The sequence below is a fragment of the Oryx dammah genome, unplaced genomic scaffold (genome assembly GCF_014754425.2).
Source record: "Oryx dammah isolate SB20612 unplaced genomic scaffold, SCBI_Odam_1.1 HiC_scaffold_174, whole genome shotgun sequence".
Classification (NCBI taxonomy): Eukaryota; Metazoa; Chordata; class Mammalia; order Artiodactyla; family Bovidae; genus Oryx; species Oryx dammah.
The window spans coordinates 1-14,325 of record NW_024070349.1 but is presented as its reverse complement, the minus strand read 5'-3'; the positions used below and the strand labels follow the sequence as shown (position 1 = coordinate 14,325).

Here is a 14,325-nt window from a genome sequence, read left to right as displayed (position 1 = left end):
CCCAAATCCAACCATCTCACCATTTCCACTGCAGGCACCTTAGTCTCAGCCAAGGGAAGTCACAACTGTGAGAGGGAGGGAACACTTTATTTGGAGAATTGAAGACCATCAATGTGGTTTTAGCTGTGAAGGAAGAAGGGAGAAGAGTGGGGAAAAGACTAGAAAGGTGGGGAGGGACCAGAGTGTAAATTGCTTTGTTAAACCACGTTAAAGATTTGTTCAAAGACACTGACCAATCGAGAAAAACTTGAGATTATAGAAATTTACCAGGAGATAGGCCTCCCTGGTGGCTCAGATGGTAAAGAATCTGCCTGCAATGCGAGAGACCCAGGTTCAGTCTATGGGTTGGGAAGATCCCTTGGAGAAGGGAATGGCAACCCACTCCAGTTTTCTTGCCTGGACAATCCCATGGACAGAGTAGCCCGGTGGGCTACAGTTCATGGGGTTGCAAAGAGTTGGACATGACTAAGCAAGTAACACACACAAGTAAGTAAAGCATTAAAAAAGTTGAACATATTTTGATAACAGCAACAAAGCTGATTGGTTTAAGGGATACAGATGTTCACATCTGAGCTGAGGGATAAGACTTAGAAATGACCAGAGGATATGCTTTCCAAATTCTGTCTTTCCTCGCTGTTTCCCTAACCAATCACACATTTCAAGGTGACAGTATTTGTAAGAATTAGATAATAAAAATAATCTGCTGTGATTAATGCTGGAATATCAAAACCCAAAAATAAAGCTGCAGGGTACATTTAGGAAAAAAGAATTTATTTGAACTGACACCTAACTGAGATGAAGATCAAGCCATCTTTCTGTTGCTGCCTCTAAAGCCTGATAAAGGGTTTGAAACAGGTAAATTTTATAGCATCATTTATTTGTTATGGAAGAAAGATGCTTTCGGGTCAGTCTTCAAAATATACAGTGCTAAGAGGTAAGAATAACAAAGCAACAAGGAAAAAGTAGAAATGAAAGGCTACTTTTCCAATTAGCATTCAAGAACACAAAATGAGGGTCCAGGAATACCGGGTGCTAAAAAGCATTTCTGGAATTTGAGCTACTCTACTGTAGTCTTGGAATTTAACCCAGTCCCTCTTGAAAGTTTTCAGGTGGAGTCGGCTTCCTACTGAGTTGCTCTAATCCAGACAACTGGCTGCACTGCTGGATCCTAGAGCATCCCTTTGGTTAGGCATGCCCCGCTCCTGTCATTGGACTCCTTGGGGCTCACGTCTCTGTATGTCCATCTTGGTGAGTGAGGTTACAGGCACTGTTTCAATGCTGACAGCCTGATATCTACTCAATGGTCCCACTAATGATCCGTCTGACAGTGCATGTGAGGTGTGGGGAAGGGAGTGATATTTTAGAAACTGTCCAAGAAATCAAAAGAGACAGTTCCATTATCATAAGGCATAAGGAAGTTTGGATGTTACTGTTTATTATTGATTATTACCTATTTTGTGTGGACCATCAAAATACTTAAATATATCTTGCATTCTTTTGGGACTGACTTCCCTTGTGGCTCAGACAGTAAAGAATCTGTCTGAAATGCAGAAGACCTGGGTTCAATCCTTGAGTCGGGAAGATTCCCTGCAGAAGGGAATGGCTACCCACTCCAGTATTCTTGCTTGGAGATACCCATGGACAGAGGAGCCTGGCAGGCTACAGTCCATGGGGTCACAAAGAGTCGGACATGACTAAGCGACAAACACATTCTTTTGAGATTATATGCAGCCAAAGGTTTTCCTTTGAGCCATGGTTTCTATATCATTTTGTAAAGCCACATTCTAACATTTACTGAAACTCAGCGAGCAGCAGAGGGAAACAACAAAGAGAATATGAAAAGAGATAAGGAATAGAGGGAGGAAGGAAAAGAAGATAAGGAAGGAAATATTAAATTACTGAGAGGAAAGAGCCAACCAAATCTGGAGGGAAGATACTAGACAGATATCCAGAGACCAAAGCTTGGAGCCTACTGCATGTGCAATGCCTCGATCTACTGTGCAAGAGACCTGTTGGTTGTTTATCTACAGTCTCTCAGCCTTGATTTGCCTTCCTTTCTAAATTCTCACCTGTGACGCACAGGTTGGGTCTCTGCAAGTCACATTTCAGAGGCTCTTTGGCAAGCTGGCCTTTTTTAAGGTTGTGCCAGTAAGTGGGCACTAGAGGGAGACTGACAATGGGACAGAGCTAATGTTCTATCTGAGTCGCTGTTCCTGCAGCGTCACCTCAGCAGTGGGGCCTGACTCCAGCTCCCAGCTTTTATTAGCACATGGAGAAATAGCCCCTTCCTGCTTCCTCAGCACATACGACCAGCAACTGGGCCTCTCCTTGGAGATTTCAGCACTAACTGTAGGGCCTCTCTTCTGAGTTCTTAGGTCTGGAGATCTGTCCTAGGACATGGTAGCTGCTTCCTAAAATCATTACCCCAGTGTTTCCTTTCATTTTTCTAGCCTCCTATTCTTATGTAACAAATTTGCTATATTAAATCCTTTCAGCTGAAATACTGTTTTTCTCACGAGGCCCTTTTTTCTCATGGACTCTCTTCTGACAGCAAGAGCTGAAAAATTCTGCAACCTTAGCCAACAACCTCCTGGCAATCTAAATGAAAGGTTAATATTTTGATTAAGGGAATTGAAAAATACTGAAACAACTGTGACACAGTGAAAATGTGTTCTAGCCTCTTGAAATATGAAGCTATAACTTGGCTTTGGAATATTTTAATGGCTGGATGTCTTTAAAAATAACAATTCAAATATAAGAATATTATATAAAATATAAGGTTATTGGATATATTATTTAATAGCACATTTTGAAAGTAAAGTTCATTACTTGAGTTATTTGCAGGAATGAGAAGAGAAACCAAGAGAAAATTAAATTACTGGAGGTTTCTATCAAGTTTTATAAGGAAGGATCAGTGCAAAATTGAATATAAGTGAAAAAAACTGAAATAGTGAGGGACTTACCAGTATCCATTCACAGTCAATAACGGTGCTCAACCTGTGTGTGATGGTTAGCACAGTGCACTGGGTAAATTTCTCACGAATTTTTTTTTGTATTAACTCATCAGTTCTGAAATCAGAGAAGTTGATATACTTCAGTGAAGACAGGAAAAGCAGACTAAAGAGTTAAAAATTAAAAATCAATACTTTAACATATAATCTTGCTCCTAATAAACTAAGTATAAAAAGTCTATTTAGAAATTTACTATTTTCCATAAAGTGATGGAAAATAGCCTTCCCTTGAAGCTGTTTAAAACTATCTGGATTGAAACTAGCTGGTTTCCTAAATCCAGCTCTTAGGATGCCTCACAACAATATTAACAGCGTATAGCTGTCTTGGTTTCTTTCTTTGTTTTCCTTTGTTTGTGATTAATATTATTAAAAGACATCTGTGGGCCAAAGAGAGCACAGAAACATTTCTCAGCATCACTAAATGTTTTCCATTTACCACATTTACAATTTGGATTCCAGGTTTCATGGACCTCAGCTCCATACCTTGGATCCACATTGGATGTGGCCTTGTCAAGAATCAATATCTGATTTTTCTTGAGAATAGCCCTGGCAAGGCACACTAGTTGTCTCTGTCCAACACTCAAGTTTAATCCTGATTCTGCTAATTCAGTATCCAATCCACTAGGAAGAGCTTTGATGGCTTCTTTAAGTTGTACCTGTGGATACAGAAAGAATAACATTTCGAAAACAAACTGCTGCAGGAGTAGAAAAGCCTCTTAGACATTAGAGCTTTGAAGTCCTCATGACTTTTAATGTATCTTACATGTACAGTCACATGATGGGAAAAGCTGTTTCCATTTAGTGTTCACTGAGAAAGATGGTGGGTAGAGTCAAGTCAGGACAGAAAGATCTCAATGTTCCCCCATCCCTGCCACCTGCTGTCCACCAACAACTCCCACCTAGGAATTCGTTCAGAAAGTCTCTCAAAAATTGAAGCTATTTATCCCAATGTGGTTTAAACAGAAAATCTAAAAGGATATTTATGGTTCAATCAACTTTACCAAAGTACATTTTGCATAGGAGTTGAAAAAAAATTACAGAAAGTTGGGTTCATTAAAGATATATTATTAACACTTACAATTTTTTAACATTTAAAATAATACAAATTTAAACAATGGAAAACTCTTATACATTAGTAATCCTAGAACATTTCCCAAGCTTAGTCTATAAATAGTGGACCAGTCAAGTGCATTTTCTTCAATATCATACATGTCTTCCAGTGAATGAAAACTCACAAAAAACAAGATGAATATTACATCTTATCTCCCCTACAATATGGATATAGGTCATGTTTATACTAATCTATCTTCATAAAATTATACTCATAAGATTAAAAAAACAAATCTTTAACCACCAAATATAATCTGAAAGTACACTTGGTGGTAGGGGTCAGTTCAAAGAATATTCATTTTGGAGAAATATTATGGAGCAAGAAGCAAACTCAGGCTGTACTTAAAGTGAAAGAACAAAGAAGAAATACACTTCAAATTAAGAAACCAACAGATTGATGGCCAATAAGTTATGTGACACACTACAACTTCACATAACAAAACACCAAGGGTGAATGATTAGCATTTTCATGATATCCTAAATGCTAGAGCACTTCCAAGAATGTGATCCTGAATTGTGCTCCTGATGGAGTCCAATCCCTAGAAAGCAGGATTCTGAGTTAGGATTAAATATGGTATTGGTATTTAGTGCCAGCATAAAAGGTGTACAAACTGTAAAGTGTAAGATTTGGATTGTGGTGCAAGTGGTTGGTCTTATTTGCTGCTGCTGCTGCTGCTAAGTTGCTTCAGTCGTGTCCGACTCTGTGCGACCCCATAGACGGCAGCCCATGCGGCTCCCCCGTCCCTGGGATTCTCCAGGCAAGAACACTGGAGTGGGTTGCCATTTCCTTCTCCAATGCGTGAAAGTGAAAAGTGAAAGTGAAGTCGCTCAGTCGTGTCTGACTCTTAGCGACGCCATGGACTGCAGCCTACCATGCTCCTCTGTCCATGGGATTTTCCAGGCAAGAGTACTGGAGGGGGTGCCATTGGTCTTAGTTAAGACTGACATTCTAACTTTGAGGAAATAATCTCACACTTACTCCTGAGTTGGATGACATCACATAACTAATCTGGTTTTTTTCCTTTTCCTTCAGGTTGTCCATATCCGCTTCATGATGAATAAGAGTTGTAAAGGGAAGTGTTTTTCATAAAATACTGTTTTCTGAGACATTGTATTTATTTATGAATCAGGGACGGTTATGAGAATAATATGACTATCAGGCCCTCTGTAGTGTAATAATAAAATCAAGTATTACAATGGAAGAAAAGAGCAACAGATGCAGTAGACAATAACTAGAATTTACAACTGGAGAATCTGAATACATTAGACGATAGTGTAATATGACTATTTTATTTCTTAATCAAGATAATTGTGTTGGATTATGCAAGAGAATGTCCTTGAAAAGGACAGAGATTGTGTCTCTTGATGACTGTGATAGACCCAAAATCTGCAATGATGCCTGTCTAAGAAGCTATCAGAAATATTTGCTGGCTGTATGAAGGCAGAAGTGAATCTCATCATATGACATATCTGTCCCTATAAATTAGAAAGTAAATCCATATAGACAAGTTATATATAACAGTATTATTACATGTTAAAGCATTATATTCTTATAACAATTAACTGGCTCCAGAATATCACATCACATTGTAAACTGTGGAAAGTATATAAAAAGTTATAATTTAAGGAAAATAGAGCAAATAATACTAATCAAAACTATATATCTCAATATGAAATAGTTCAGATCATTTTTGAGGTTGGGAAAATAACAGAATATAGCAAAATTGAAAAACAATAAACTGAACTGCCAGGAGCCAGCATGGACCATCCCACCCATGACAAGGTCATGTGGAAGAGAACTGTTAAGCACGGCTTCAGGACTTGAGGGGCTCCCTAGACCAGCTCGAGCATTTACCCCAAAACCAGAATCTGTCTGTCTTACTATTTTGTGCCTTTCACCAACTCTCCTGACATACAGGGGGCTATCCCCGACCACCTTTCTCTGGAGAAAATCAACTTAGGGCTCTAGCTAATAAGTCTCCTGGACATGAGAGGAATATTTCAAATCAAACCCCCTCTGTTAGCATTCTAGCTTACTTGGCAGGTTTATCCAGACTCTTGCAGCTACGCATATGATTATTCAAAGCCTCCCAACTGTGAGAGGCACGGGAAGCCTAAAATATAGAGCCTTTCAAAGAGTTAAAAGTTATTAGAGTAGTGATGGTGTAAGATTTCATTATTGAGCCAATGCTTGTTGTCAAGTTCCCATATCTCTTATCCACTGTGCACCTGGGAGTGCATTAGTTAACATAGTTAGAATGTAAGAAAAACAAGTGTAGCCTTGAATTTAACCACATCAGACCTTTGAGCTAATTGGTTCTTTCTTTCTTGTAACTCACTGCACCTTTGCTCCATGAGAAATGTACCTCTTGTTTAGCATTTTCTGAGGCTGACATAGATTAGAAATATAAATAAAAAAACACTTTGAGGGAAAATAAGTTTTCTGGTTGAGCAGCCTTTATCAAAAGAGGGTCATAAAATGTTCACAGGCCTCCAAGGCCAGAAGATAATGTACACAACATCATTTGTGGGAAAGGTTTGCAGAAAAAATCCTGGTTTTGATAAGGGAAAATCTGCTGGAATGTTTGGGCTGACTCTGTATGACATTGCATCTTTCATTTCTCTCTATGTACAAGTTAAGGTATAAAAGTCCCTTTCAAAAATAAAGTAATGGGCCTCACTCAAAGAAGCTTGATCATCCCATGTCTTTTTTTTCTTTCTCTCTCTTACTCTCTTTTTCAGGCTAATCCCTTGGAGCATAGAGGCTCCATGCATTCACTTATCTGCCCGGGTTTCTAAGACCTGAATGGGAAGATGTTCTCCGTCTTCACTCCCTTGGGAGACCAGGAGGGCACCTGTGGCCTCCGTGAACAGGGCAAGCTCCTTGTCTCAGGTCTTTATTGGCTTTCTGTGTAAACCAAGGAATATCAGCCTCTTTCTCTCCTCTATTCCTCTCTCATTCATTCATTCATTCATTCACCAACACTGTTTCTCCTTCAGGTTCCCCTGGATCCTGTGGGGGCTGGACCCTGGCACTGAACTTATAAGATACCCTATTTCTGTCATCAATAATGGAATATAGCAAAATTGACAAACAATAAACTGAACTTATAAGGTACCCTACTTCTATCATCATAAACATTTTTAAAGTAACCTGCTGTGTAGTGTACCTAGTAGGTGCCAACACCTCTCACAGAAGGTTAACATAGATGTCAGGTGCTTCCCACATTTTGGGGGACCTTCTTACTTCTCAAAAAGAAAGGCTGGTGAGGGCTGGAAGGAGATAGGGAAATGCAGTCAACAGATGGGGAAGAGCTTTTACTAGAGCAGGGCCAGCAGTAAAGGAAGTAAAGGGGAAGCCCATTCACCTAACACAAGGTGCCAGGAAATGGACATGTGAGCTGTCCCACAGCAAGGACTGAACCTCGTGGTTCCTGATGCACAGGCTGCTGACACCCAGGTTTCTGCATCTTGGTTTCCTGTGTGATGAGACACACTTGTGCCCTAACAGAGATACTATCAATGCTGGATTTGTGTAACACAAGATTTTTTAAAGAAATAAGCCATACTTCTCTAAAATGAAGAAATCAACCAAACATTTAGCACCTATTTATCAAGTGCTGACTTCCCTGGTGGCTCAGATGGTAAAGTGTCTGTATACAATGCGGGAGACCTGGGTTCAATCCCTGGGTCAGGAAGATCCCCTGGAGAAGGAAATGGCAATCCACTCCAGTACTCTTGCCTGGAAAATCCCATGGACAGAGGAGCCTGGTAGGCTACAGTCCATGGGGTCACAAAGAGTTGGACACAACTGAGCAACTCCACTTTCACTTTATCAAGTGCTACTTTTTTTAAAATCAAAAGACCGAGCTAGATCCCATGGGAGACTAGAAGTCTGTCTATGGTTTATAAATCTAAATTTTCTGCCATCAGTAGAATCAATTTGCAAAACTAGGACTAATATACAAAATAATTAGTATTGAAATATACAAACCAACAGCAACTTAATAGTCAAATTTTTTTCATGCAAGGGCAGGGAAATTCAGTGAAGTAGGGCAAGGGGAAACATGACACAGATAACAGGAGCTCCTCTAGAAATTAACGTATCCATGTAAAATCTGAGCCCAAACACCAGGGTTCTGTTACCTGCATTCATGCTGCAGCATTAAAATGATATAATCATTAATAAGTAATCATCATCACATTCCAACTAAACAATTTACTTTTATAAACACTTCCTTATAAAACTTCATAGCATTTTATTGGAATTATCTTGTTTATCTTTCAGTTAATAATGAAAAACTAGTGTCTTCACTTAGATATCCCCTAAGGCCTGAGGAATAAAATGAACATTGGAGGGTAATTAGTTCAGTTCAGTCACTCAGTCGTGTCCGACTCTCTGTGACCCCATGAATCGCAGCATGCTAGGCCTCCCTGTTCATCACCATCTCCAGGAGTTCACTCATACTCATGTCCATTGAGTCTGTGATGCCATCCAGCCATCTCATCTTCTGTCGTCCCCTTCTCCGCCTGCCCCCAATCCCTCCCAGCATCAGAGTCTTTTCCAATGACTCAACTCTTTGCATGAGGTGGCCAAAGTACTGGAGTTTCAGCTTCAGCATCATTCCTTCCAAAGAAATCCCAGGGTTGATCTTCAGAATGGATTGGTTGGATGTCCTTTCAGTCCAAGGGACTCTCAAGAGTCTTCTCCAACACCACAGTTCAAAAGCATCAATTCTTCAGCACTCAGCCTTCTTCACAGTCCAACTCTCACATTCAAACATGACCACAGGAAAAACCATAGCCTTGACTAGAAGGACCTTTGTTGGCAAAGTAATGTCCCTGCTTTGGAATATGCTATCTAGGTTGGTCATAACTTTTCTTCCAAGGAACAAGTGTCTTTTAATTTCATGGCTGCAGTCACCATCTGCAGTGATTTGGGAGCCCAAAAAAATAAAGTCTGACACCGTTTCCACGGTTTCCCCATCTATTTCCCATGGAGTGATGGGACTGGATGCCATGATCTTCGTTTTCTGAATGTTGAGCTTTAAGCCAACTTTTTTGCTCTCCTCTTTCACTTTCATCAAGAGGCTTTTTAGTTCCTCTTCACTTTCTGTCATAAGGGTGGTGTCATCTGCATATCTGAGGTTACTGATATTTCTCCCGGCAATCTTGATTCCACCCTGTGTTTCTCCCAGTCCAGCGTTTCTCATGATGTACTCTGCATATAAGTTAAATAAGCAGGGTGACAATATACAGCCTTGACGTACTCCTTTTCCTATTTGGAACCAGTCTGTTGTTCCATGTCCAGTTCTAACTGTTGCTTCCTAACCTGCATACAGATTTCTCAAGAGGCAGATCAGGTGTTCTGGTATTTCCATCTCTTTCAGAATTTTCCACAGTTTATTGTGATCCACACAGTCAAAGGCTTTGGCATAGTCAATAAAGCAGAAATAGATGTTTTTCTGGAACTCTCTTGCTTTTTCCATGATCCAGCGGATGTTGGCAATTTGATCTCTGGTTCCTGTGCCTTTTCTAAAACTAGCTTGAACATCAGGAAGTTCACGGTTCACGTATTGCTGAAGTCTGGCTTGGAGAATTTTGAGCATTACTTTACTAGCATGTGAGACAAGTGCAATTGTGTGGTAGTTTGAGCATTCTTTGGCGTTGCTTTTCTTTGGGATTGGAATGAAAACTGACCTTTTCCAGTCCTGTGGCCACTGCTGAGTTTCCCAAACTTGCTGGCATATGAGTGCAGCACTTTCACAGCATCATCTTTCAGGATTTGAAATAGCTCTACTGGAATTTCATCACCTCCACTAGCTTTGTTCATAGTGATGCTTTCTAAGGCCCACTTGACTTCACATTCCAGGATGTCTGGCTCTAGATGAGTGATCACATCATCAAGATTATCTGGGTCGTGAAGATCTTTTTTGTACAGTTCTTCCATGTATTCTTGCCACCTCTTCTTAATATCTTCTGCTTCTGTTAGTTCCATACCATTTCTGTCCTTTATCGAGCCCATCTTTGCATGAAATATTCCCTTAGTGTCTCTGATTTTCTTGAAAAGATCTCTAGTCTTTCCTATTCTGTTGTTTTCCTCTATTTCTTTGCATTGATTGCTGAAGAAGGCTTTCTTATCTCTTCTTGCTATTCTTTGGAACTCTGCATTCAGATGCTTATATCCTTCTTTTTCTCCTTTGCTTTTTGCCTCTCTCCTTTTCACAGCTATTTGTAAGGCCTCCCTAGACAGCCATTTTGCTTTTTTGCATTTCTTTTCCATGGGGATGGTCTTGATCCCTGTCTCCTGTACAATGTCACAAATTCCGTACTAAATCAGGCACTCTATCTGTCAGATCTAGGCCCTTAAATCTATTTCTCACTTCCCCTGTATAATCATAAGGGATTTGATTTAGGTCATACCTGAATGGTCTACTGGTTTTCCCTACTTTCTTCAAGTTAAGTCTGAATTTGGTAATAAGGAGTTCATGATCTGAGCCACAGTCAGCTCCTGGTCTTGTTTTTGTTGACTGTGTACAGCTTCTCCGTCTTTGGCTGCAGAGAATATAATCAATCTGATTTCATTGTTGACCATCTGGTGATGTCCATGTGTAGAGTCTTCTCTTGTGTTGTTGGAAGAGGGTGTTTGCTATGACCAGTGCGTTTTCTTGGCAAAACTCTATTAGTCTTTGCCCTGCTTCATTCCGCATTCCAAGGCCAAATTTGCCTGTTACTCCAGGTGTTTCTTGACTTCCTACTTTTGCATTCCAGTCCCCTATAATGAAAAGGAGATCTTTTTTGGGTGTTAGTTCTAAAAGGTCTTGTAGGTCTTCATAAAACCGTTCAACTTCAGCTTCTTCAGGATTACTGTTTGGGACATAGACTTGGATAACTGTGATATTGAATGGTTTGCCTTGGAGGCGAACAGAGATCAGTGTGTCGTTTTTGAGATTGCATCCAAGTACTGCATTTCAGACTCTTCTGTTGACCATTATTGCTACTCCATTTCTTCTGAGAGATTCCTGCCTGCAGTAATAGATATAATGGTCATCTGAGTTAAATTCACCTATTCCAGTCCATTTTAGTTCGCTGATTCCTAGAATGTCAACGTTCACCCTTGCCATCTCTTGTTTGCCACTTCCAATTTGCCTTGATTCATGGACCTGACATTCCAGGTTCCTATGCAATATTGCTCTTTACAGCATCCGATCTTGCTTCTATCACCAGTCACATGCACAACTGGGTATTGTTTTTGTTTTGGCTCCATCCCTTCATTCTTTCTGGAGTTACTTCTCCACTGATCTCCAGTAGTATATTGGGCACCTAATGACCTGGGGAGTTCCTCTTTTGGTATCCTATCATTTTGCCTTTTCATGCTGTTCAGGGTAATTAGGGTAATTAATTTACCAGGTCACTCATAGAATTTGATCCCACAGTTTTAATGTCTAGTTTAATGCTCTGTAATGAATCTAGTTGCTTGGCGTTCTATAGAAAAAGTTAAATGAAAACAAGAGGAATTATATTGTTTGTTTTCATTATCAGTACATATATTTTAGGTGTACCCATCTCATCACTGTTCTCCTGGAAAGTAAACAGTTAAAATGACAAGCTTCCCTTAGTTACCTGCAATGTTATGAATGTACACACACAGATACTGATGCTAACAAGTTAATAACATTACAAAAATTACCTCTTCTAAGACATTCCACAGTTCCTCCTCCAAATACTCATTAAAGGGATCCAGATTTTTCCTCATTGTTCCAGTGAATAAAACACGTTCCTAAATACCGCGAAATAGTGAATGTTAGTACCTTAATCTCTTTTCATTTTAAACCAATGCTTATAGAAAATGAAAATACAAAATATCAAAATTTACTGCAATTATTAATATTGAAGTTTCAAATGTATGTTTACAAAACAGTATCTCTAAAATAATTTTCCATTGTACAAAGTGCGCTACAAAAAATCCTCTGGACTATTAAACACTAAAAGAAGAAAGTGTTTAAGAAGTATTTTTATCTTAAGGAAAAAAAAAAAAACTGAAGGAAAGAAAGGAAAATTTGATTTTTTTAAAAAGTTGCCATTCTAGTAATAAATATCTGCTTAAACACACACACAAACTGACATTATAATCATGTGAGAAAGTTTACAGCAAGATCTACATAAATTAAGTGTCAATCCTGGTGTGACTGGGAAACATCAGTGCATGATTAGTTGAGGTTTATGCTTCAAAGCAAAACCATTCAATATTTATACTTTGGCAGTGAAGAATAAACTAGGCTATTTTCTCCACTGGTCAGACTGTCTTCTAGGATCTGGAATCTCTCCCCAGGTATGAATGGAACATCCCCGCACGTTCAAAGAGAACGTCAGCTCCTGGGGCCTGAGGCACCTCTGTCCATGGAGAGATCACCTCTGATTCTGCATCAGCTGGTCCCCACGTTCTCTCACCTTGCATCAGGATGACCTGCCTCACAGAACCTCGCTACTAACTTCAAGGCCAGAAGGACCTGAAACCCACTGTGATGTGAGCCATAATAAAACTGTTTAAATAGCTTTTCCTATTCATCATCAGGAGGAGCCACAAGTAAATTACACTGGAAACACACCTCCTGAGTTTCCAGAGAGAATCTTGTACATAAGCTCATGTAGACAATTTACATTTTCTTCTGGAAGGCTCTAGTAAGCCAGGTCATAAGAATATGGGCAGCAGAGAAGAGCCCAACAGGCTCCTTTCAGTGAAGGGGACAGAGCAAGGGGAGGCACATGTGTGGGAACAAGAGGACACCCGACTCCTCCACAGGTGCCCGGATGCTCGGAATCCCCAGCCTCAAATCCCGCCTGGCCTTGGGGCTGGACTTTCCTCCTCACTTCACAAAAGCCTGAGAAGAAAGATGGAGAAGACAAATATTTCTTTTCCTTAGTCATGATGAAGAATGACACTCAGAGAGCCTCCCATACCTTCTTTCCCTGTTGTCTCAGTGTTAAGTCTAATGATCGAGAAATGAACGCAGAAGGCACAGGACATTGTGCCACCAAAAGAGATATATCCCTAAGGAAAGTCCAAAATTAAAAATATACTATGTAGGGAGCTTCATTTGCACAAAGTTGATTAAGTGACCAATAAGCCTACAAAGCATTGAAAATCACAGGACATACAACATTTCAAGATGATTATTGAACTGAGCTGAAAAGTCCAGAGACTCAAATTTAAAGCTTCCCTTAAAACTCGACTTTATGAACAAAGATTAACAACCATCTAAGCAATAGTAAGAGTTCCTTGTCAGGAGAATAACCATCATTGTACCCCAGATTTTTATAAAAACTTTTTACTCTTTGTAATTTTGAACCCTGTTTCCCCTATGCAGGCTGTCTCTCATCTTTTAGCTGTATCTATGAAATTTATACAAACAACCGGTGAGGTGAAGGGAGGCTGGTGCCCAATATTCCTCACCCTTTTCTTCTCCAATCTTCCCTCCATTATCCAGGTCCTTTCAAGTAAGCAGGTACTCCCTGAATGTAATCTCAACTGGCATTCTTCATGGGGAATATACTGAACTACTTCAGATCTTGAGCATAAATGATGCATACACTTCAACTCCCTGTTGTGTTTAAGTAAATTATTTAGGAACCCTTTCATTTTTGCTTTTTCCTGAAACTTTGAACACAAATTGAGGAGTACTTCTGAAGAACACAGTATTCCTCTTTTAAAGTTCCCCCCAGGACTGATGGTCTGTCCCGACTCCCCTGTCTCTGGTTCCTACTCAGGTCCTTGCTGCTATCACACCTCCCCCAGTTCTGACCTGTTCATGGCAGGACCAACAGTGATGGGGATAAGCCTGGGGGAGAGAGAGAGAAATGACCCCAGAGGCTTGCTGCTGTTCCCAGGATCACAGGTAACAGGGATTCGGGAACATGATGTGGGCCTGGCTCACCTGAGTGGGGCAACTCAGAGAAACAGCACTGGGCTCCCTCTTCTGCACAGTCTGCTCTCAGCTTCCCAGGTTACTTAAATCAGGGTGTTGACACACAAGCATCACTGCTTGCTACTCATTTGAGGGGAAGAGAGATGTACATTTTCTGCACTTAGACAAGTTAATTTCGAGTAACCAAACTAACAGACTTTTTTCCATCTCTGAGCCAACAAGACACTGTAGAGACAAAGGGCTCTTGGCTGGAGAGGGGTAAGATTTTGAATATCTTC

General features: G+C 40.1%; 1 protein-coding gene across 1 annotated transcript; it reads right to left on the bottom strand.

The window, feature by feature from the left end:
- Positions 1–2,963: 2,963 nt before the first annotated feature.
- LOC120859194 (multidrug resistance-associated protein 4-like) lies at positions 2,964–11,942 on the bottom strand (the record flags this gene model as incomplete). The annotated part of the gene is made up of 3 exons (XM_040235386.1): positions 11,812–11,942; positions 3,495–3,667; positions 2,964–3,069 (listed from the first exon to the last, which is right to left on the bottom strand). Coding segments are annotated over exons 1-3 (345 nt in total), but the record flags the coding sequence as incomplete, so codon positions are not given.
- Positions 11,943–14,325: the final 2,383 nt, after the last annotated feature.